The sequence below is a fragment of the Pelecanus crispus genome, chromosome 6, assembly GCF_030463565.1.
Source record: "Pelecanus crispus isolate bPelCri1 chromosome 6, bPelCri1.pri, whole genome shotgun sequence".
Lineage (NCBI taxonomy): Eukaryota > Metazoa > Chordata > Aves > Pelecaniformes > Pelecanidae > Pelecanus > Pelecanus crispus.
The window spans coordinates 39,302,550-39,326,910 of record NC_134648.1 but is presented as its reverse complement, the minus strand read 5'-3'; the positions used below and the strand labels follow the sequence as shown (position 1 = coordinate 39,326,910).

Below are 24,361 nucleotides of genomic sequence, written 5' to 3'. Positions count from 1 at the left end.
GGAACCCTCAATCCCCTAAATTTTCATCCCCTGCACCTTTTGTTTTGCTGACCAATAAATAAATAATCAGTACTAATGTTATTAAAACATTTTTGCTATCTCAGGGCCAAATTCTGATAACAAATGCATAGCCTGACTGCCCTGCAGAAATGCATCTGAGGACAGTTTGATCCAATCTGGAATACTGGTGATCTGTAAGTTTGATCTAAACCAAAATTATTATTTCTGCTAGGAACATGGGAAAAGCTGGCATAAAGAAAAAGCTGTGACATGAAGCATTTGTTTGGATCAAGTACAATTTACTCCTGTCTTCTGTATCCTTGAGTGTGATTTTCAGAAATAATCAAAACAAAAGTGACAAAACCCAAAAACCACAATGAGCAAACAGCAGCTTTTAAGTGCTGTGGGAACAGAGACATTTGTTTAAGTAACCACTGTTTAAAAAATGCATACATAGTAACACCAAAATAAACAGCTTGCAATGTTGTTTATTTTAAGATACACAATAGTAATGTAAAGTGCTGCATGCACTGAATTCAGGGTGTACTAACATTATTTACAGTTCTGAAGAGCAGTAGGAAAACTCAGCTCCATGCCAGAAGACTCCCTGTTCAGAGAGCAGAGGTCAGTACTCACTGCTCTTGCAGCTAGGAGGATTTCCACGTGCAGCCATAGCAAGCTCCTGCTCTCTTTTCTCATGCAGGTAACTTCTGAACTGTATATCAAAATCCTACAAAAGGCACTTCATGCCAATGGCATCTTTGAAATGGATACACAAGCCCATTCCTGGGAAGGATAATTACGAGGGACAAAAAGAGATCTCTGCCCTGTCACTTCACTTCTTTAAAAATCTTCCAAACAGGCCTGACTCACTAGACTATGTTGAGCCAAACAGAAAAACATCCCCCCAAAGAGAATACTACTAACAAAACTAAGCAGCAGTGTTCTTAAAAGTGACTGAGTTACTGAACAGATTTGTGTCCCTGTGTGTCTGAATTGTATTTGATTCTCTGCTGACAAAAAATGCCATTGACTTCAAACCATAATAGAAGTTTGTGCTATTTTTCTTCATAAAGCCAGCCTAGCTATAGGCAAGAAAACTGGACTTTATTCTGGCCACTCCATCGTCTATTTATTATTGTAATTGCATAGATTTACTATTGCAATTGCAACATTACTGTTATTGTATAATCCTTGTGACTGCCAATAAATGAGCCAGAAAGAATCCAACTTGGATCTCAGATCCCAGGCTAAATTTGTAATTCTGGCAATGAGGAGGAAAAAAAAAAAAGGAAAAAGAAAGCATTTTTCTGCCGTGCAAACTGAGCTTATTTGATCTGGAAGTCATTGAGACAAACGTGGAACCCTACAGTTACATTATTATGAAGTAATGTTCAAGAGCAAAATTTCATTTTAAATTCAAAATACAATCTCTTTCTTCTTGATGCTTTTGAGGAAAGCTGTGTGTGAAATTCAGCAGTTTGAGTCAGCAGGCACTCAGTCAATATTTTCTTGGGGTCATTCTGCCTCTCTGAGGGCCCAAGCTTTGTTTTGAATCCTGGAGTCAAATTGCCATAAAAGTCTGTAAGTGAAAAACAGGTGAAAAGGCCATGTTTTTCACCTGTTTTAGCATTTGAATGTCTGTGTAAACCCATAATCAACCTCATTTTGCATTAAATTTGCATTGCATCCATGTCCTTAAAAATCAACACGGATTTTGAATGCTCAAACAACTTTTGGTGGTTTGGGTTGATTTTTCATAGAGCTAATGTTGGAGCAGATGCCAGAAATATTGGGGAACACTAAGCTGGGTAAGGGTTGATTTCAGACCAATACCTTCCCCAGATATTTGTGAAACTTCACGTTATGAACGGACAGCAGCATACGTGTCACAACACAGTCTCTGCCTCTGAATATCTGAAAGGGGGGTGTTTTTAAGATAAGGTCCTCAATACAAACTCGCTTCCTTTGTTGGTCTGACAGAGCCCAAGCCTGGCTGACCTTCAACAACCGCTCAAACTCCCAGTGCCTGAAGGAAGAGTAATTAAATATTTTTCTTAAGCTTAATTCTTCATTTTGGGTCTCAAGCCCATTTCTAGTCTGACTTTGGAAGTTAATTTTGCAATAATTTTTCCACTGACAGATAAATGAAATGTCATTAAAAAAGTTGAAACAAATACAACAAAAACTTAAATCTGAAGGAAGCCAAATTTGGGAAGGTTTCCTTCTGAAAACAGCTCTAATTTCAAGATATTTTTCAGTTTTTAATCATTAATAAGAAAACGTGGAAATATGAAAAATGCTTCAGGCAACACTACTTCAGTGTAACCCCAGGAATGCAAGATGTTTCTCAGCAGTATTTCTTCAAATGATTTTTTGGAGTCTAGTTTTAAAAGTGCTAAGCAAAGGCACTTCCACAGATTGTTCTACTGTCTCAACGACTGTTTTTTTTTTTTTTGTTTTGTTGTTGAATTCCATTATTCCTGCAAGGCATTTTGTTCCCCCTCAGTAATTTCTCCTCTTGTCTGTTTGTAGCCTGTGCTTATTCACCAATTCAGTATGCGCATTCTGTGTCGATGGCTAGATCTTATATTTTTGGGATGGATGGGGAGAGCACTGGAAATAACAATACAGCTCTCATTTCTCTCATCTTCTTTCAGCCTCTGTTACACTTTTTTGGGAATAAGGGCCCTGATAGCCCAGGCTCTCCAAACATCCTTCTATATCTTTCTTAGACTCTCACCAGACTGGCCTGAGGCTAGTTTCATAATCATCAAGAAAAAAACCAGTCCTGATGTTCAGCATGAGATCATAACACGGTGATCTCACTCTGAACATTACCTTTCACTACAGCAGCTCTATTGACTTCTTTGCTTAGAACAGTTTGAATTTCCCACCAGCTCAGTTGTGTGATATTTGGCCTCTTTTAGGCGAGACACCTTTTCGCAGAGTGAGCCTACAGGGCACTGAGTAGAAAGCTCATGAGCCCCCAGGCCTTGTTTGAAAGAGTTTTCAGTCTCAGCAAGAAGTTTGCTGCAGCACTTGTTCGGGAGGCAGTAGAGCATGTTACAGCATTACCAGTTGGAGAGTGCAGTATCATAATTTCGGCTGGGGCTCTGAGTAGGATTCAGATCCCAGGAGCTAAACTCGGGATAGTTTAACAGTTCTAGGGTTACGTTTATTCATACCCATGCTGGCAAAACACCACAGTCTTGTTTGTTTGTAGACATTTTATTTTCCTGCTGCACATATAGTTTTGCAGGGGTTCATAGTGGGATTTAATCTCCTTTGCAAGCGTTATTGCTCTCTAAATGGACAGCTTTTGGGGAAGAAAAGAGAGAGAAAGAGGCAAGAGCCTTTTTTCTCTGAAGTTTGTTTGCATCCAAGAGCATTGTGGGATATAAGTTCAGGTTTCACAGAGCCGGGACAGCTAAGATTAATTATAGCAGTGAATTGTCTGCAAATGCCTAGGGTAGATATGCACTACGTAGCGGGATTTTTCTGGTCTGAGAAGTGTTTGCTTGGCGTTTAATGGCCACCATACAACACACGCATACAAAGTAGGCCATTTAAAATTGAGTTGCAAGTAGGCATACTATGTGGAACAACGTGGCCTTCTTAGGATTGTCCTAAAACTCTGCAGCTCCTCCCACCATCCACAGAGAAGTTCATACTAACTCAGGAAGCACCTCTTTCCTAAGAGATGTTAGTTCATGCAGCAAAGAGTCTATGTGGAATTGGAAGCAACAGAAATGAAGAGAGACAGACCAAGTAACACTACTCTTGGAATAGTCTGCCGAAACAGCAAAGGAGGGTGGAAGGGAGAAGTAAATTAAATTATTTTCCCCCTTTTTGTTGTTCACAACAATTAACCTCTTATCACATACGTTTCCATTTCATTTCCTACTTTACATCTGAAAGAGATCATCAGAATATCCCTTTATAGTTGAAATTAAAGCACACTTTAAACATTTAAATCTTGAAGTGATCCCTCAAGTTAGCCAACTTTCCTTGCAATTTAGGAGTGTTACCATTCCTACGCACCTTTGCATTCCTATGCACCATTCCTTTGCTGACTCCCCCAAATACACACATCACTTTTCTGACCACGTAATGCTCCTTATTCCTGTTGTTATCGCACATACCGTGACCTTTCTCACTATTCACATTCTATATCCCTGAATTGTCCATTTGTGGACTATCAAAACAGCTGTCAGCTGTCTGCATGTGCTCCTCAGTAGGCAGGGAGCTTCCCAACACGAATCAGGGACTCGGCAGTAGCCTTTCTGTCCCTTACTCTTCACTCTAGGTCACCCTCCTGCTTCGCATTTCTTCATTCAAGCACAAGTGGGATGCACAAGTGGGAAGCACCTGGATCAACCAAAAGTGGCAGCAGAAGGATCAGGACTGGCTGGAACGCTGCCAAAGTCCCATTTCACATCAGGAAACTCCCTGGGCTGTTGAGGGGAATAGCCACTAGTCACTTCTTGAAGTACAAAGATGCATTTGTTAATACCATTGCACTCCCTTTACTGCCCCTGGGCCAGCAGTTGATGCCCAAGGTTCTTTCTCTTGCTACTTTCTGGGAAAGATATTTGACACCATTTGCATGCAATAATCACCACTTCAGGTCACCAGCAAGGAAAGGATCTGACAAACAGAAATAACCCAAGCCCGAGCCACTTAAGCTGAAGTAGCTCGCAGCAATCAAATGCCGTCATCTTCAGTGTAGACCAGAAAGAACATAACACTCTTAATTTTATATTAAATGCTCCCTCATAAAGGGAAAATCATCCTGAACTTTCAAAGTCTACAGAAGTTCAAGTATTTGTACAAGCATTGCATGACTGTCATGCTAGTTCAGCAGCAGGATAAAACCACAACAGAAGCGCAGGCCTCCGTAATTCAGCTGATGCGAAGTATAAGACACAGGTCTCATGCAGAGTTTTTCATCTGTAAATATCAAAAGCACTCTGAAAAGCAGCCGCCATCATTATGCCACACTGTTTAAATAGGGAAGCTGAGGCACGGTGCCTTGCTGTGGTCACAGCTAGAAACAGGACCGAAATCTCCCCACGCCTGCTAGAGCTCACTCGTGCTAAAGCGTCCTGGGGACAGCAGTGAAGGTTCAGCCACAAGAGAATGTGACAAATAGCGGAGCACTCAAGAAATTCGTCCTTCTATCGTCAAATAGGGGATCCTTGAAAGACTTGTTAAGTGTAATTTGTGGATAAAGTGGCTATAGTGTTTAACACTTATTAAGATGCAAAACTGTGTTTGTTTTTCTGTCTGTCTCCCCTTACGATTTCACTGCTTCATCTTGCCCGGCTTTTTCAAAGAGACCAGAGTTGCACTGGAATTAATGGAAGCAGGACTGAGAGGTACACACTGTTAAGCACTAATCTGTGAATTATCTGCAAATATTTGAACACAGAGAAATTAAACCTGCATTTTTTTACCTCACCTGGGAGGAAAGAGAACCGCTTTTATAAAGATCCACGTACGTTCACGGAATATCAACTAACAATGGAGCTTACATTGTCTTTGGGGTTTTTCTAATTGTCAGAACAAGCTTCAAAGTAGTCTAGACTAGGCCATGATCTTACAAAAACTTACTCCTTTTACATGCTTAGTATACATTAAGAAAGCGAACAGGAGCTTTCCCATTGCTATGCTGTTTAGTCAGAGAGTATTTCCACTTTATATAGTATTTATCCTCTTTAGAGAATCAAGCTGCCACCTTGAAATGTACCTCAGACCAAATAAAAGCTTGATCCAGATGATAGCCAAATTTCTATAGCATTAAACAAATTAAAATATGCAGATTTTTTTAAACACTAAACTAAACTACTTGCTGCTGTTTACTTGGCTACTCTGATTCACTGTGCTGAGATTGTAAGAGTATGTCATGAGATGCTGAACGTTTCATGGACATAAGTAGTCAACTGCTACAAATAAAATACATGTTTTGAACTGCCATCATAAAAAGGTAAACCCAAGATTTAAAAAAATCTTTACGGCATTATACAGTGAGTTGACAACCTATCAGCCAGTATTAGACAAAACAACTGAAATTAGTTCTGGCAGATTTGGGGCTAGCAGTTAAAAATAAAAATAGCAAATGTAAAAGCATGAAAACTGTATTGCCATTATGCTTAAAGACAATAATAAATCTTTAAAGATGCCAATGATTGCTTCAGATACTACAAACGACTGCTGCCAATCAACTCTAAAATATGTAATGCATGGTATTCTAAGTATCCTAACTCAAGGCAAACTCCACAACACCACAAGTAATATTGTCTGCCATAAACTACTCTCTTCATTAGGCAACATAAGAATTGACATCTCCGTTTCTTAGCAGTTGTGGAACTGTTGGCAGAAACATGCTTTTTTTTTTTTACAGTGTAACTCTAATTTTACGGAAAACTTCTTTGAAACCAATTACTCTGCTCATGGATCTTGAAAGGAAGGCCTTAAATAAACATGTCCTGAGGCAAAACTGAGAGGCAGTATCACTTTGCACAAACAAGAGCAATTGCTTTTTCCCTAAAAATAAATTTTATATATACATACGCTCGTGTGCACACACTACAGAGAAAGGGAGGTACTATGAGTTTTCCGATGACAACTGTTTTAGGCAGTGGAACTTGAAGTTACTCAAAAGAATTCTCACCTCTAGTTGACTGTGATCTTGGTTTTCAAAGCTGCAGTGCACAACATTTATTAGTGCAACATTCTTGGAGTGTTTAAACACTATTTATATTTGCATATGCTTTAGTTAAATTCCCTTTTACCTTGCAAGCCTTGAAGCCACAACTCTATATAAATGAATTCTTGTCACTACTACTTCCTCGTTTCAATTACTTTAAGGAATTCATTACTTGGACTTTGGTATTCTTTCTTCTTTTCTTTTCACTTAATTCCTATACTGACTCCGCAAAGCTTGGTAATCTGACAATAACAACCAGAAAACACCAGCGGCTGATCCTATCTTTTGCTAGGCCATGTTCAGCTTGCTCAGTCAAGGCTTTTTAATCAAGCCTCGACTAAAATCATGCACATGTTTTTCGTTACACTCTGTTCTCAGTAATTCCCTGTTTGAAAACGGCAGGTAAAATATTAAATGGGGAAGTCGCATCTAGCCACATTATCTGATGGTTTGGCAGTGGCTGACCTCGTATGCCACATGAATGAAATTCACCTCGCTGTAGTCCTGACACATTGTGTTGCCTGTTGAGGAGGAGAAGGCAAAAACAGGCAGGGCAGTGAAAAAAACAACAAAAAAAAAAGAGAGGCAAAGATAAAGCGTAACTAGCTAACATCAGACAGGGTGGTGTGAAAAACTATTATAGCAGGCCTGGAAAAGGACCATTAGGTAGGCTCAAGAGCCTAAATCGTCTTGGTAGTGCTGGGAAAGGACTTTGCCGCAGCCCCGCAGCCCGCCAGGGATTCAGGGAGGGAAAGGGGATGAAGGGGAAGGGAGAGCTGGAGGGGAAGGGTGGTGCGCTTCATTTGCTCATCCCTTGCAGGACTCACAATTTGGGGATTGTTGGGGGGGGGGGGAGGCGGGGGGTGTGACTTTCACCCTATATATAACTTTGAATCTTATGAGATAACAACTTGGTGACACTGCAAATGCAGTATTTCTCGGAATGCTATTTTCGAAGCTGAAACACACAACATATTTTGATCTCCGAAGGAGTACAATAAAGATCCCCCCTTCAAAATAAAATGAGAAGTCAAAAAACCCCTGAATGCACGTGTAATAGTTTCCAGGCGGGCTTCCTGTGATTGTATCCGATTATTTAAATTTCGGACTGTCTCTTTAATTTGAGGAGCGGGGAGAGAAGCGACAGATGGCAGACAGAATTGACTTATGTCCTCTATTCTTCTGCAGAAGAAGGGGGAGCGCAGAAAGTTTGATCGAGGCAGAAGCTACAGTACGCAGGCCTGGCTATAACTATCTAATAGGTCTTTTGACGGATCGGTTCGGAATATTTAGGTTTTTTTCTCCCCCAGACAGGCTTTGTAACAAACCCACAGTCCTGGAGGTTGCCATGGGTGACGAGAGCGCTGACATCCAGTCCCAACTACAAATAAGCACATAACAAATGGGCCCGGAGCCCTCCGACAGCCCTGAACCTTGGTGACCCCCTAAAATACCCAGCCTCCCCATCCCCACGCCCCACCAAAAAAAAAAGCATTACCAAGTATATTTTTTAAAACCGAAAGCTTGCACTTAATTGGAAACACTGCCATGTAACCGAAATGCTTAGGACAGCATGTACGAGTAAAAATAAATCATGCAGCATTGTTATTTAATGCGCTGTGACATCATTTCCTGAAATTAAACAGAGATGACACAGATTCAGACAGTCCCTGCTAAGGTTCAGTTCAAACAATTCACAGATGTTTTCCTCCAGCCAGCAGAAAACAATGCAGGGCTTAAAGCTCTCCTCTCCCACCCTCCCTCTCCCTCTCCCCTTCCCCTCTCCCCAGCCTTTTCGCTGGTTCGAGGAGGTATGGCAGTTTTGTAATACACGCTCCCGCAAAAATATTCTTTTTTTAATTTAATTACTCAGGCTGTTGTACTAAATAGATAGATCATTGTGTCACAAAAGCATCAATTTTTCAGAAGAAATAACAGATGTCTATGTAACAATGATTAGATTAACCACTCCCAGACAAAGCTAGCTTTTGAGGCCCACACACCCCATGACCCCGGGTTCCCTTTTCTGTAGGGGGTGGATGTAGAAATGTCAGATCTAATCTCAGATTCCATTTTTAAAACAAACAAAGCCCCACCCCCACCCCGCTTCAGCTCTCTTCTGTTAAGATTGTGGCGTTTAAAAGGTATATGAACATTCGGTCTGTTACTAAACCTTTGGGACTGATTTCGTGGCTGAGGACTAGGAGCACTCGGAGGATGAAACCTCCCCGCCTGGGAGCAGAAGTGGCATTTTGAGAAAGATTTCCAGTTTCATTCTGTCCAGGCCGGTGACGCCATAGCGCAGGCAGGCAGGCAGGACAGGAGGGGGATGCCGGTGACATTAGGCAGGGCTACGCTACCTCCAGCAATAAAAACAAATGCTGCCGGCAGCTGCCGGCTCTTCTGGTGAGCAACCGGAGCAACTTTGGGGTACAAAGACACACAGCTCCATCACCTTGAGGACCATGGGTCATGGGATTTTAACGTTCAGATACTGATTTTTCTTGAGCGCTAGGGTGAAATCATTTAACCTCGCCTCGCAAAGTTTACCCAGCTGAAAAACGAGCACAATATTATTTTGCAGGACGCGCTTCCAGCTGGGCGGTGTTTGTACAGTCGGAAAGGTCTGTCCTACACCAGCAGACAACTTATTACCTGGCTGCAAACTCAGCACACAGTCAGCCCTGACTAAAAAGCAGACCTGGAATAAAACTGTACCTTAGGCTCCTCCAACGCTCTGACTACACAGCGCACTGAAGCGGAAATGGCAACCATGCGAACCCACACGCAGGTCGTTTTACAGGAGAATCAGAGGACAGCGTCCGTCTCCTCAGTGTACCCCGGGAGTGTATAGCACGTTACAATATGGTCCAACACAAGCACTAAAATTCACCAGAATGTCTTCACGTTCCTGTATTTTCTTTCCCAGCCTTCTTGTCACCATTTTAACGGGGCAAGGGTCTGTTGTATTTTTGTTTTTTTAAAGTACAGCAAAAACAGCAACGTGAAGAACGCTTCTCCTGGATCAGGACTTGGAGGAAAGCTGTTCTTCTACTGCTTGATATGAAAGTAAGTTGTTCAGTGGGGAGTGCAATAGCCAGCTATGTTCCTGATCCTCCTTTAGGTACTATTCCTAAAACCATGATATGGGAGGAGATATTTATGCAGGTGGGATGTTTTCAACTGTTTTGAAAGCTTGCTCCAAGATTGGCTTTGGTTGATGACATTCATCTCTAGAACCAAATCTAACGAATAAATAAAATAGCTGGGCTGTATAAAAGGCTTGGTAAGCCATTCATCAAAATATGATAGAGATACATTATATTCTCAGATACACCCACATAAATACAGGAAAATATAATCTTGTTTCAGTAAGACTATTCATATTATCCATATTACCTGAATACGGCAAGTTAGGAAAATTAATTCAGGTAAGTACAAAAGCTGCGGCTGGTTCATTTTACCATATTCCAGCAGAACTTACTCTAGCTTGACACTGAAGCAGATGAAGCCAAAATCTACTCTACAAGAGACTGTGTAAAGAACACCATTTTCAGCCAGAAGATTGTGGAAATCAGGCTAAAATGACACTGTTCAAACAAACGTTAGGAAACAGAACTTCAGCTAGCAAAAAAGACAAAAAACCCAGCTCGACTCCACTGACTTCAGGGGAGCAATCCCAAATACCTGCAGCTGGGAATCTGGCAGAGTCATAAAAAAAGGTTTAGTTTGCAGGCTACCACTAGTATATCTGGTACTTTTAGTTCAGATATGCATCTTCTTACAGACTGTAACAAAAGAAACAAGCAAAATAGAATTTTAGCAAAGGGCATCACTCCAGGTAAGTGTCAAAGAATAAACGTGTCTCTGTTACACCAGCTCTGTAAAAGAAGGGGAAAAAACGTTGAATGTAGCAAAAGTGTAGTCCTTGATACACTATGCTGCAGAAAGGGATGAACTACCAGAGGTACAAGTCCGTAGAACGGTATAATTACTTCCTTTCTAACTTTGCTCTCTTCTGATTATGTACATACATTTTAAAGGTCCTCAACCCTTCAAAAGGGCATGGGAGGAGGGGGGCCAGCTCTGTATAGCTGCTGGTAAGAAATCCTAATCTCAACATTGGCGTAAGCTAGAGGTGTCTATACATTTGAGCACTTCCTGTTTTCACTTTGTGATCAAATATGTTCTTTGCAGGGCAAATAGGGGAGCACTTGAGGGAGGAAAGCAGAGATGTCTGAGAGGCTAATTGAGTGTACTAAGGACTCCTTGGCATAGAGGAAAAGGAGTCTTCCAAAGCTATGAATAAACTCTCGGCTTGGGTCAGATTTCTTGCTGTTTCTTTTCTTTAACCACCTTTGAACTCAAATAAAAACAGCCGTAATGTCAGGTTTACCTTTCTGATGTCGTAATCTTTATGTACTATTGAAAAGCTTATACTACCAGACTAGGATTTCCTCTACTTTCTTAAACACTGGATATTATCCAGAAAAAGCACACACATTTCCAACCAATTCATCCTCAGATCTTTCATCTTCCGGTGCTGTTGTAATTCCAAATATAAGACAGAGCTCAGTAAGTGAACGAGAACATGACAGAAGCTCCTACTCCTTGCATTTGATTTCCAACAATAAAAACATGCATGTGTATCCTATTTCAAATATAATTAAAGTTACTGCAAAATGGAAGCTGTGATAGGGCTTAGAAATTGTTTTGAAAGACGCAGCCTGTCAGATACATTCATTCTACATCAGAGTTCAAGTGCCTGTCTCTTCAAAAAAGCCACTTAGGCAATTCAATTTTTAAAATCGGCTACCTTAGGAGTTTGCAAACTGATTGACTAAAGGAAGAAAACAGCATTTTATTTAAAATCATAAGTGAATACAATTAGTCAGAACTGAGTTACTCTCTTCGAATTTGACAGTCTAAAGGAATTTCAAGTTTAATCCATGCCGTAAGAGATGGACTGCCACTGCCTCTCCTTCCAGGGAAACCAGAGGTTAATGATTTTTGTCATATTGAGACTAACAGCTAACAATTGTTACAGTTGGCCTTTAGTATTTTATTTGTCCTTTTGAGGTATTCAGAAAAGGTGACAATGGCTTGCAGTTGAGAACATATGTAGAGAGACCCCTGTGGCTTATGGAAAAGTTGCTCCATGCTGGTTGGGTGTTTGAAAAAAAAATACAACCAGAGCTCTTTTATGTTCCTCTCCTTAATGAATGCATGAATGTCAAAATGTACCAATGGCCCATTCAGGGGGCAAAGCCTAAGCAGCTCCTTCTTTAAGAACACATCCTGAGATGTAAAATACATTTGCTTAACAAATTAAAATAATGAGATAATTCAATTAGTTTCTTTAAAAAAAAAAAAAAGAAAAAGAAAAAAGGGTACATCAGGGGATTATTGTAATACAAGAACAGGTCATACATCACAAAGGAGGAACAAACCAATTTGAAATAAGGTTAGAGTAGTAATGAAGGAATGTACATTGAATCATGGACCGCCATTGTAAAGATATTTACTTGAAACAATAAAATTGTACATCACAGATTCCCCTGTTCTGGCTCAGCCAGTGTTGCACTTTGAATGGACAAGCTAATTTGAGAAAAAGTGCGAGATCTTTAAAAGAAAGGAGTTCTCTTCCTTCCCTGCATGTGTTTATGGCAAGAATCTTTCTGAATTTACATTGCACTGGTCAGGGGTCTCCATTATCAGTTTGCAGGTCTGAGAATTACAGCACAGTAAATCTTTCAACACCTGCAAACTCATTAAAGCTTGGACGGTAAAAGGTTTGGGGCTTTTTCGTGTTCATTTAATTTGATTTTTGGGAGGCCATCCTCACCAGTGATGGCAAATTTCCTCAATTCAGGCAGGATGGAGAGGGTCAGGAGAAAGAGGATGGAAACAAGGAAAAGGGATTTCAAAAAGCCAGGAGGACTTTCCTCAAGAGAAACAAGAGGCAGTTGACTGTTTAATAAGCATGTGTCGAATGCTTTCAGGGAGCACGTGAGAAAGGCAGGCAGGGAGAAAAAAACAAGATATCACAAATTTCATAAGAGGAAATGGAGTTAACATGGAGACATGTACAAAACAAACCGGTTTACTTGTGGCCCTGCTTTTCGCTGTCTGCCTGTACTACTCCTCTAAAGATACCCTACAGCTAAATGAAAACCCCTCCACTCACACTCACTCGACTTCCAAATTAAAAACATTTTACAGGTTAGTAAATCTCCAGCTGAGGTGATGTAGCAAAGAACAGCTGTGAAGTAATTTTGATAATGATGAGAATAATAAGCACATGGCAAGGTTCAGGGCTTTGCTGTTGCAGCTTCAGTGCTCCTGAATAGATAAAAGTGATTAAATACTCCTGATTATCCCTGACCAATATGTAATGGATTTACAGCCCTTTCAATTAGTCAGTATTTGCTTAGGACTCATTATTTTGTCTTTGGTTAAGTAATCAGCCCAGAGACTCATGTTCTGTCTAATTCCTCTGAGCCAAGTGGGTACAGGGCACCTGACCTTTGAAATGGCCATAGCTGGGAGGCAGGAATAACCACTGCTCCAGCAGAGACACTGGCTATTCCAGCTAATCCTGACCCCACAGGCCAGATCAATGCACCTTAGTTTGCTACTAATGTCCTTACATCAAAATGATGGTTTAGAAATGTGGATCTATCGCTCCCCCCTTTAGCTGTGTTTCTAGCAGAGCAGTTCGATAGTCCCTATCATAAATAAATCGGGTACCTTGTCCTGAAATCATTACACTGTAACCAACATCAGCTACCGTGGAAATTTATAAAACTTTGGTAGAAGAAAAGGTAGTTAATAACAGTTAGCATTTTAAGCCTTATCAAGTAAGAAACAATTTTACAGTGAGAGGAAGAGGAAAATCAATTGATAATTTTACCAATTTCCATTATTTCCCACATGAAGTAAACTACAAAGACTAAGTTTTCTGTGGAACCGTGTTTTGATGCCTAAGTGAAGCTATAATAGTCAACAGAACACCAACACATAAACCCAACTGCAAGCAGAAGGATAAAGATAGGCCATGGAAAGCACTGCTTTTTCACATATTTAATCTCTCTCCCCCAAATGTGAATATGGCTAGCTTTTAACATAACGGACTTGAAGAGAAGCTGAAAAGGTGCTTATTCTCTCTGTTAACGCAACTGAAGAATTAGGGAACCCGTAAGCCTTCTATATTTCTCACAAAAAGTAACAATGACAAGTTTGCAAGCTGCTGCTTTGACTTCTCTAACATCCACAGGGTATGTCAGCACATACAGACTGGGGCTCTCTCTTCCACCACATACATATGACGTCTGTGTAAACAGAGGCCAGCAATAAAGAATCCAGAGGGCAGAGCTTCATATATGCTAAAGCAAGAAACCCCCTTGTTTGTCCTTAGGAACATTCTGAATAGTTCAAAGCAAAAAATGGTTACTTTATATGTAGGTGTTGTTCCATGCTAAGGCTTTGTACTCTCTCTCCCTCCTTCTCTCTCTATAGGCGTGTATGTGTGTATATATATACATAAATATAGATAGATTTCTTTGAGATTTGTCATGATTCCAAGAGCCAAGAAAAAAAAAAATCTAGAAGAAAAAAAAAAAAAAACCAACAACAATAATTGAGCCCTAATAATGGTCGAAAAATTATGGGGACAATTGATTTCTGATAACGATGAATAAACCTCATTAGGCACATGAATAGAAATCTATTTTGGTTTTGGGCACCACTTACTGTGAGATGCTGGAAAAGCCACGCTCTCATGATATTTGTTGCTACTTTGGGGAAAATGCCTCTCTTCTTCTGACGCTTTTTGTCCTTGTCTGGGTCATCATCATCCCCTGTACCAGGTGAGGCTACACTGTTGTCTAAACCATCTCCTACAACAAAGAGAAAAACAGGAAGGAGGAGACATTTAATGAACGAAATATAGAAGCCAAAAAGTATCATTAATTACCAAGACACTACCACAGTTTTATTTTGATTTGCTAGATCAGGCACATACAGTTTCTCGTTATATATGAGTGCTGATACAAATATGTAAAAATTAGAAACCATGTCCCTCCAAATACTAATTTTGCGTTTCACACATGCATATATCATTAATTCAATTATAATTGTGTGCTTGACATAGTGCAATAGCTCTTTGTCAATTATGGGATTCAATGTGGGAAAACCTGCCACAAGAAAAGCCATTCACTGTAAATGCATCCCTACAACCATTCTGAATATGTACTATAAGTAATCAAGTTAAATGTTCTGTAGTCTATATATTCAAGGCCCTCTGCAGAGGTGGCAGTAACCATGTCACCGTTCAGTGCACATAACACAATGTCAGATGAGCCCCTCCCCGTAACCATCACCTCCCAACACACTTACATACGCACGCACAAACACGTACACCTAGTATGACCCTGCATATAGCATTTGCATGACATGAAAACTTCTACATCTCTGCATCAGTGATTACTATCATTAAAAAAAAAAGATGCACATCAAGGTAGAGCTCTCACTTAATCAGAACTTTCCATCAACATCTTTCTCTTCTGTGCTTTTCCGTGGCATTAATTGTGCATTAGCAAAAATCATTTACTTTTAACAGTCATAGTTATTTTTTCTTGCCCTCCAGCAAAAATGCCTTGAAAGCCTGCCTGGAGGGCATCTAAATTATGTATCTGAAAAACTCTTCTGGCAAGGCATTGCAGGACCCCTACTTTCTTAAAATTCATACGAGCACGTCTTCCTGTTTTTGGGAAGGCATCAATCAAGAGCAGCAATATATGCCATATTCCTACATTAATATTTGAACTAATAACTTTAAAAAAAGGAAAGAAACAAGATCCGACTTGTGGCATAATCAAATGCAAAATAAATGAAGAATACTGGGACAGCACTGAGACTTTATAGATTGCTGTGTTTTCCTTACACATCATTAGCCCGGAGCCACACGAAAGAGGAAAACAGAGAAGTGGAGAGTTTATGCTCCCTGCTGGTGTTTAAGAAGCCGAGGTCCTGGAAGGACATCTGGGAATTGTGCTGAGACGGTGGTTTTTGTAATTTAAGAATAGACATTCATTAGCAGTAAATGCCATAAATCCCATGCTAAGTAAAAACCTTGTCCAAGAAAGCCTAAAACAATAAACTCTGTGCTCAATGTAGCCTGAGCTAGACGCTCCATAGCTTCCTGAGGAATGCTATAGATTCACGAGCTAATTCCTATAGCCTTGTCTAGCTCTGTAGTGCTACTAAACGAAATACGTTGCTGCTACATACAGTCCATTTGCTTCAAAACTTGCATTTCAGCTCCATCTTCCCTCCCGTGCCAGATCACCCTTCTTCTGCTGCCTCCCCTCTGAAAAACCAACCCTTTTGGACCGGAGAGACAGAAAAAGCCACAGCAAAGAGCTGGCAGATTAATTTTATTGACATTTCCATTTTCACTGCAATGTGATACCCTCCATCACATGGAAGAGATGACCCTCACTATTTACAGACTGACAGGCCACTTCATTACAACCACCCTGCCCCAAGGCAGAGCAGCTCCTTTCCATCTGCCCAAACACCAGAGCAAGACCCTGAAGTCGCTGCTCTCTTTCTCATGCTCCTGTTCTTTCTTTTTTTTTTTTGGTTTTTTTTTTGTTTTGTTTGTTTCTGTTAACGATAGAGAAAGGACAGTCGAATCACAGCGAACTAATCGAAGAGATTATGGAAGCCCTAAACGCTGTAACCAACTGTTCACTTTTGCAAGATGTTGCTTATTTAGAAAGCACTCCTTTGCGTTGCTCTCTCCCCCCCATATATTCCACCCTACCCCTCTCTCACACACACACAAGCACACACACACACACTTTCCACTATGCCAAGGAACTGCTGCAAGGCAAATTCTCACAAACACTAATGGCTTCTGACTGCTCCTTGGCAACCCCAGCATTTTAACCTGGGTGGATATGCTCTCCAAAATACAGACACTGGAGCTATCTCATCAGCTGTTCATGTGACACAGATGGAGAGTGGCTATTAGGAGCCAGGCAATGGGCCTTGGGGATCTGAGGTGCTGTACTGTAGCCTCAGGCAATTTTGAAAAGCAGTACCCGGAGATGGGGGGAAAAAAAATCCCTACTGAAAGTGCAAGTTTGAAGTCAGTCAGTCTGTTTGTCTATCTGTCGCGTGGATAAAGATATCTTTGTCTCTTTATGTAAAAGCTATGTGTGTACGCACAGGGTGCGTGGAGCTGTAAAACTTCTGCTCTGCACCATCCTTTCACGCCGCAGAAGCACCGGTTCACTCTCTGTATTGACAAAGTCCTGTTTCTCTCCCTATACATACTCTCCTGAGCATCCTCAGCAGGAGTCACCTACATGCTAAATCAGTGTTTAGACCTTTTGGAGAGGTTGTTAATATCCTGGTTTTAAAAAGCTAATAGCAGCCCAGGAGATGAAAGTTCAGCTAAAGCTTCCGCTGCCTTCCCACCTCAATCAGCAGCTGAAACGGTAAGAGTCAGTGCTTCCCTAAGCTGTTCCATAACCTCATGAAAGGACATCCAAATATCACACCTCCAAATGACCTCGGAAGATGAATACAGCAAGATTTGTTGCTCCTGGTGAACTACAGGCCCAATCCTGTTAAGCTGTATTGTCACATCTCTAATAGCACTACAACTGCTCGCATTAGTGGATACAGTTTCTAGCGGCAAGAAATCATAGAAGTAGCCCGTAACTGACTTTTCCAAGATGGAATGATTTACTTCTTGGCCATGGAGGGCCTGATCCTAGTTTGCTGTATCCAAATAAACATGAGTTACTTTAAATGAAGAAAAAGAAATTAACAGAAGTGAAATAAAATCAACAGACATGAAAGTCACTCTATTGAAGGCTGGAATGAGTATACTTTTAACTGCTGTATGAAGGAATCCAAATTTAAATCATTTAAATCATCATTACAAGTGATTCTGCTTATGTGGGCTGTTCATATCCTGATTTGGATGGTAATTTGTAAGAAGAGTAGAGTCAAGTCCTAACTTGTATAGAAATTGCAATTATATAAGCATGGTTATCCCAATTTTTTACTGGGGAAATTAAGTCTAGATTTTGGCCCACTAACTCTCTCTTTCACACAGCAGCAAAAATAATGAAGGGTGACTTTCTCCCGCTTTGCACACTGTTCACTTGTTTATTGTTGTGCAAGTGATTGCAAAAGTCTATCGCTGTTCTAGGAAAGTGGAGAATTCCTAAGTGGCACTCTATGGAGATGTCAATGACTACGCAGGATTCAAGCCAGTAGAGAATTAGGCGTATTACCCAGCTTGTTTAAGATTGTATCAATGTGATATAATAGTCTCAATAACCCCTATAAAAGATGGAGAGCATTTACAAGAAACTTTGCAAAGTGACCCACACAGGGTTCCTCAGAGACCTTCCCTTCTAGGGGAAGGGTTTGTGGAGGAGGCAGAAGATGCAAGTCGTCTTTACACAGCAGGAAGTTAGGCTTCCACACTAGCTCTGTGCGCAGACACTCTTATGCATGCTGAGGGTTTCTTCCCACAAGATAAATTATTTTGCACTGAAAGAAAAGGAGACTACCTCTTATTTAAAAGATACTCAATAAGTAGTAGAGCAGCGTTTCCATTGCACCATAATTTCAAACTTAACTTGCTGCAAACTGGTTTCCTTGGACAGACTAGCTTGCTGACCCCAATGCTGATACAGCTAAGGACTCTCCGGGAAACAGAGTCCAGTCCTACAGAAGGCCAGTCCAACCTTATTGTATCAAGGAATTCCTCTTTGACAGTCCTCCACGCTATTGGTATTATCTCAACCCTAGTCCTTGTCTGTGTTCCTCACAGAGTAAAGGTCCAGCAAGAGATGAAGCGAGTGCAGCTTAGAAGCTGCTCATCTAGTCATATTTTCACCATTTGTGAACAGGATGAATAACAGATTCCAAATCTACACAGAATGATAACTGAAAAGGATAACCTAGTCAGGCCAAAGCACAGAAGCCTGGTAACAGACCACATTCGAACTCTAGAAATAGTTTATATTACCATCATACCAAGCAGAGCAGTAAGAAAAGTGATTTCTGGAAAAATACACTTCAGGACCCAGTGTTTGAGTTTCTTCACCATCAGAGGTCCCTTATAGCTTTATGGTTTGTCATGCTAAAGGAAGAGAGAAGAGCAGGGGTATCTAAGGTGGGGGGACGACAAGACACTTTACCATTTTTCTAAAAATAGCACAAGCAACATGAAAACCAAGTTAAAAGATTCTGAAAAGGAAAGCTTCAATGTACTATGCTGATCTTAAGTAAACTACTCTACAATCTTTCAGTCCAGTGTTTTGATGGAGTAGAATATGTAGATACAAATGCAAAACAAAGAAGAGAATCTGTATGCAGCTTATATTCACAATTTGCAATTATTTGTTTGTACTTATCATGTGTCCATCTGGACACATAAGTATTGTAAACCATTATTAATAAGGATGTTCAACCGAGTAATATGATCCACACCACCACCAGAGAAAAATCTTAAAAATCTGGTTAATTACCACTGCCAAAAAGCTGGAAAGAGATGTGTTTGAATATGTTTTGAAGATAAGACAGTCTGTGCTGTAGGAAGGACTAATAGAGAGGGAAGGTCAGCTCCAGAACCAAAGACCCTTCAGGAGAACTCCTTATCTTCATTCCACCCTGTTAAAATCATCAGACTTTTAGCCTTACAGCTTCAGCAGATCACAGCTCTTTGAATGAAGTGCTGACTGGGTTTTTTTTTCTCCTCCTTTTAATGATCACTGTTCACGTAAGTTGACTTAGTCTCCTCGCCACAGAAGCAATACTTACCTCCCGCATCTTACTGCCTAGGGCAACTGAGTTAGGACAGGTTACGGGTGGCAAACCTGGGACTTTGAAAACCACAAACAGTTCAAGTGGGCGTCCCAGCCGAGAGGTGTGCCATCGCGAGCAGTGCTCTGCCAGTGCGTGTGCTGGTTTTGCTGAATTCCTTGACTGCAGGAGGAAAGGTGCCATCAGGAGCTGTTTAGGCCTGGCACAGGCATCCTAGGTTTACCTACATGCTCAGCCACCACTTGTCCCATCCTGGAATGGGGTGTCCTCAAGTGAGCTGCTGTGATCAGCCCCCTGTGTTCCCTCCCTTTTTGTGTCTCTGAGACACCAGACGCGTCTCATGGTGCTATGTCACGTTTCAGTGAGCATCTTGGAGAGAAAGAAAGGTTGGATACCGGTGCGCTAGAAGGAACAGGAAGACTTCAGACATATAGCACTACCATCTCTCTTACTACAGAAGATGTTATTATTTTGCCCTTCCAGCAACAGGGAGGAGATGAAGAGCTGGCCTTCTCCCTAATGTTCTTTTGGAAGATGTTTCGCTTTCCAGAATATCACCCAGCAATTCCACTGGGCTGACACCGTAAAGATGACAGATACAAATTTCACACAATCCAGGCATTAATAACTATTGTAAATTCAAAAAGGAAGAGAACTTAAGCCACTATCAGACCTCACCTACAAAGCTATTCTACTCGGTCTAATCGCATTTTAGCATAGTTTGTCAGTCAGGAGCAAGTCCCTATTGCCATCTGGCAATATGGGCTAAAGGCTTAAAAAGTTGCATGGTATCTGGTATCTAAAGTGTATTTACAACAAGAGACAGAATAAAACCTGTTCACTTTCTATTTCTGGATCGGCACCTTTCTACAATCGCTAACTTATCTTATTTTCAAAAAGGCATTTACAAATACGTTATTATTTACTTGAAGGTAGGAATGACATTCCTGCTATGTTATTGTTATCGCCATGCATATTTGCAGAATTGTAATGTTTCACATTTCCCCTTTTATTATTTTCCTGTCCAAAAACAAGCAAAAAGACTGGCTTTTTTGTGCCCTTAATTGTCTGTGTTTAAAGCTCATATTCATTTATGAAGTGAATCGAGAATTCTTCGAGTTTATATTCAAAAGCCAACAACCTATTTTTCTAGCGTTTTAAAGACAAAACTAATAAACACCCATTTAAATTTTAAACTCTTTTATACAGCCAGTAGGTTTGTGGTTCGTTCATTATAATCCAACATTTTTTCACATCAGGTGAAAAAAGTGCTCCAATGCAGACAAGGGGAACAGTAAAGCAACCTGCTAATTACTGATCTCTCTTACGTTCCTGCTGTGCTAAACTGTCCGGACATGTTGAAGTGAAATTTTTCTGCGATTTTCAAGTGACTAGTTCATGGCCCACTGCCGTGGAGTGCAGGAGAAGGGATGAAATGCTTTAGTTTACATGCAACATTTACTAACTGTGTGGGTTTTCCGACATTAAAGAGGGGACAGTGACCCATGCCACCTTTTTCACACTCAAAAGAGCACTGAAAAAACAGTCTTCATAGGCTTACCTCAGGCTTCCCTGGCCCTTAACACCCTCCCCCCAGGGTAGGAGCAGAAAGAGAAAAAAGAAGGGATTTTATGCTCCTTTCTCTTCAACTTTTCAGGCGGTATAAGCAGCATTTAGCAAATTCAGCCTCCAAATGGCTCCAAATGCTCTGAGCTGCAGGGGCTCATCCTTTGTTAGCCTCCCTCTATTTACACAGGATTTACGCAGGCTCTCCACTGAAGAGACCACATGTTTCTGACAGAAAGCACTTCCATTCACACTGCATCAGGCAACAGGATTGTAACCACTGCAGCTTCACGCTGACCTGAGATTAGGGATTTCAGCAACATTGAGATGGTAACAATCTGCTAACTAACGAAAATTATCCAGGGAGAACTCTGCTGCTTACTCCAGTTAAAACTACCGTGGCCAGATAGATTAGGTTACTTAAAAGGGCAATTAAGAACTAGCTACTGTCAAGAATATGTGTGTCCATCTACAAATAACATGCACACAGAGAAAAATATCAGCAGGGGGAAAAAAAAAAAAAGAAAAAATCAGACTGCAGCTTGGATTAAAACAATTTCACCCACTGGCTGAAGACATAAAGTGTAAAAACAGACAGATGGACACATATGTAAATGTGGCTGCATTTGTTTCTCTGGAGCTGGCAAGTTAGTAATAACAGTATAGTTTAATAATTTATTTTCCATGGTATTTTCACACTGGTTAACTGGGCAGCGGCAACATCCATGCGGAACTTCAGGAGCAGAATAACTCCTTCTATCTAATCGCTACTGGGGCAAACAATCTGAACCAAGTGACCTCTTGGCTCTACCTACAAGGACTCAGTCCTGGAACCCGATATCAGTCTGGGGATTTTTAAAATTTAGTTGTTTTTTTTTTTTAAAACTCGGTTTGGCCAGTCAGGATTTCTGCACCAAGATTTCTCCCCCCCACCCCCCCACCCCGATTTAGTATTTTTGTCAGGGTTTTGCAACATGAATTACACACACACAAGCACAACAAACGTTGCTGGTTGGAGCTTGCGGGTTTTTGCTCAATAACCTTTCATGGGGCAAAAGAAAATAGATGGGAACACGGGGCCAGAAAGGACCACACAGATCCAGTTTTTGATGAGTTTTATTTTGTCGTCTTAATTCGGCAAATTATTTGGCTTCTGCAGCAAAGAACAAAACAATTTACTTCTGTAATAGTAACTCATACATGCATCCGATAAGCACATAAAAAGTACACGGTATATTCTAAAGTTCTCCATAGTATATCATAATAAAGCTCTTCTGGGCACTCAATGATTCATTTTTAGTGATCTCTCAAATGCCCTTATCCACAGTTAACACTCAGATTTTATTAAGGAAGAAAGCAGGGACAAATGTCCACTTAAGTCCCAGCTCTCAAATTCAACTCTGCTTGCGCTGCAGTACCTAAAGCTAAAGCTTCTTTAATGTTCTATTCACCTCCCCTGTGTGGCATTTCTGCTAACACAGAGTTCACAATCTTTCAGCCCCAAACACAGAAGGCTGCTATCTTCAAGTCATCCAAGGAATGTGCCAGATACTATCATCTCCCCTGCAATACAAAGAACCAGAAAGAGGCAGAGACCAAAAGGAGACCCTACTGATCAGGTTACTAAAGTCCAGAAAGTCTTTCCCAGAATGCTAAATGTTAGTCTTTGAACCCGCAAATGTTATAATTAAGATCCTTGTAGTTGGAGGAAATGCTCGCTCGAGAAGTCAAAGGTACAGCCATTTGAAGTTGTACTTTTTTGCACGTTTATCCTAATCTCGCGCCCCTCGTGCTGGCATAACCGCCATCGAGCACTTTGTCCTATTCAAGCAAAACTATCATTAATGTCAGTGGCAGTTTTGCCTGAGTAAGGAGTGTAAGACCAGATCCTTGTCTTGTTCACACAGAATTGCAAGCACTGCACAATTCCGGAGGAGATATACTCATTAAAACTTGTGGTTCATGCCGATTTATGAAGCTCTCCCGTTTAAAAGTGAAACTCACTTTGTACCCCACCGGGAAAGTGTTCAATGCACTTGTTTCTACATGGTTTTAACTTCAGTTCCCCCCCTCCCCACCTCAGCACAAGTTGGGAAGTTTACTCCCAGGTTTTGGCACCTATGCTAAAGGAAAGCATTATTAAATTAGGGATTTTGTCTGCTTTGGTAATTATGTTGCAGTGTGAATGTAAATAGCTGTTATTCTCTTTAAACTTCTCATCCTACTAAACGCTGTCACACAAAATGTCCTTGTGCTGCAGTCTAAATGGAGTTCTTTTTAAATCGCTTTTCTATATATTTTTAGAGAAATATTTTTAGCATTCTTGTAGTAATTCTGTTAAGAATACCAGCTGCAGACTTTGGCTACAGCTGAGACAACAGTAATAAGTCATTAAAGAAATCAGGAGACAAAAAAACTTTCTTTTTTTTTTCCTAAAGAACATCTTCTTTAAGAGACCTTTTTTTTTTTTTAGTTCTCTATCCCTGTTGGAGTAAGTGGGATAGTGGTTTTAGTTTCCTCAATCAACTGTACCAAAGTCAGTATACATCAAAAAGCTATATTTTATTTGAAGTACCCTTTCTTATTTGCTATCCTGCTATTTTTGTCATTAGAATAATATCAAATGTGGGCAAGATAGCCAAGTTCAATTAAAATTCCACCTGCAGTTGAAGTAATTAAGTTCAATAGTATCTCATCAATATTTAACCTTTAACATTTTGCAGTTGTTTATACACAGCAGAATGTGGAGAACTTAAAGTAGATGATAGCTAACATCCTGTACTCTTCTCCTTCATTAAGTCATTAATGTAGTTTCTTTAATAATAAAAATGGCTTTTTTTGGAAAGGGAAATAGCCATCAGAACATCTCAATTCTTCTTACAGCTGTTACAATTTATAAGCTGTGAGATATTTTCATGCCTTGCAGTTCCCCTTAGACAACATGCTGTTGGAGTTCAGGAGACATCCCTTAAAGCAATGCCCACTAATACAGCAAAAGTCCATGTACTGTCCACATTAGAAACCTCTCTTTTCAGGGTTATTTAGCTATTAAAAAAGCACCAGCTGAAATATTGCATACAAGTACACATTCATAGGATTTTTTCATCATTTCCAAAAAAAAGTTAGGACTAGAAATGTAACAGACATTTATTCCTGAGAGATACTAAGTTAAAAGCTTCAGTTATTAAAAAGGACATTTGTTAGGCCACAAGTCCAAAATGCACATTA

The 24,361-nt window shown here is 40.5% G+C and overlaps 1 protein-coding gene across 18 annotated transcripts in view; it reads right to left on the bottom strand.

Moving 5' to 3' along the window:
- Positions 1-24,361, bottom strand: part of LOC104030153 (homeobox protein Meis2) — a 173,764-nt gene that overhangs the window by 106,054 nt on the left and 43,349 nt on the right. For all 18 annotated transcript variants that reach the window (XM_075713326.1, XM_075713327.1, XM_075713308.1 and 15 more), the window contains one exon: positions 14,465-14,610. In XM_075713326.1, the coding sequence (XP_075569441.1) occupies positions 14,465-14,610 (146 nt within the window). The remainder of the gene's footprint in view (positions 1-14,464; positions 14,611-24,361) is intronic.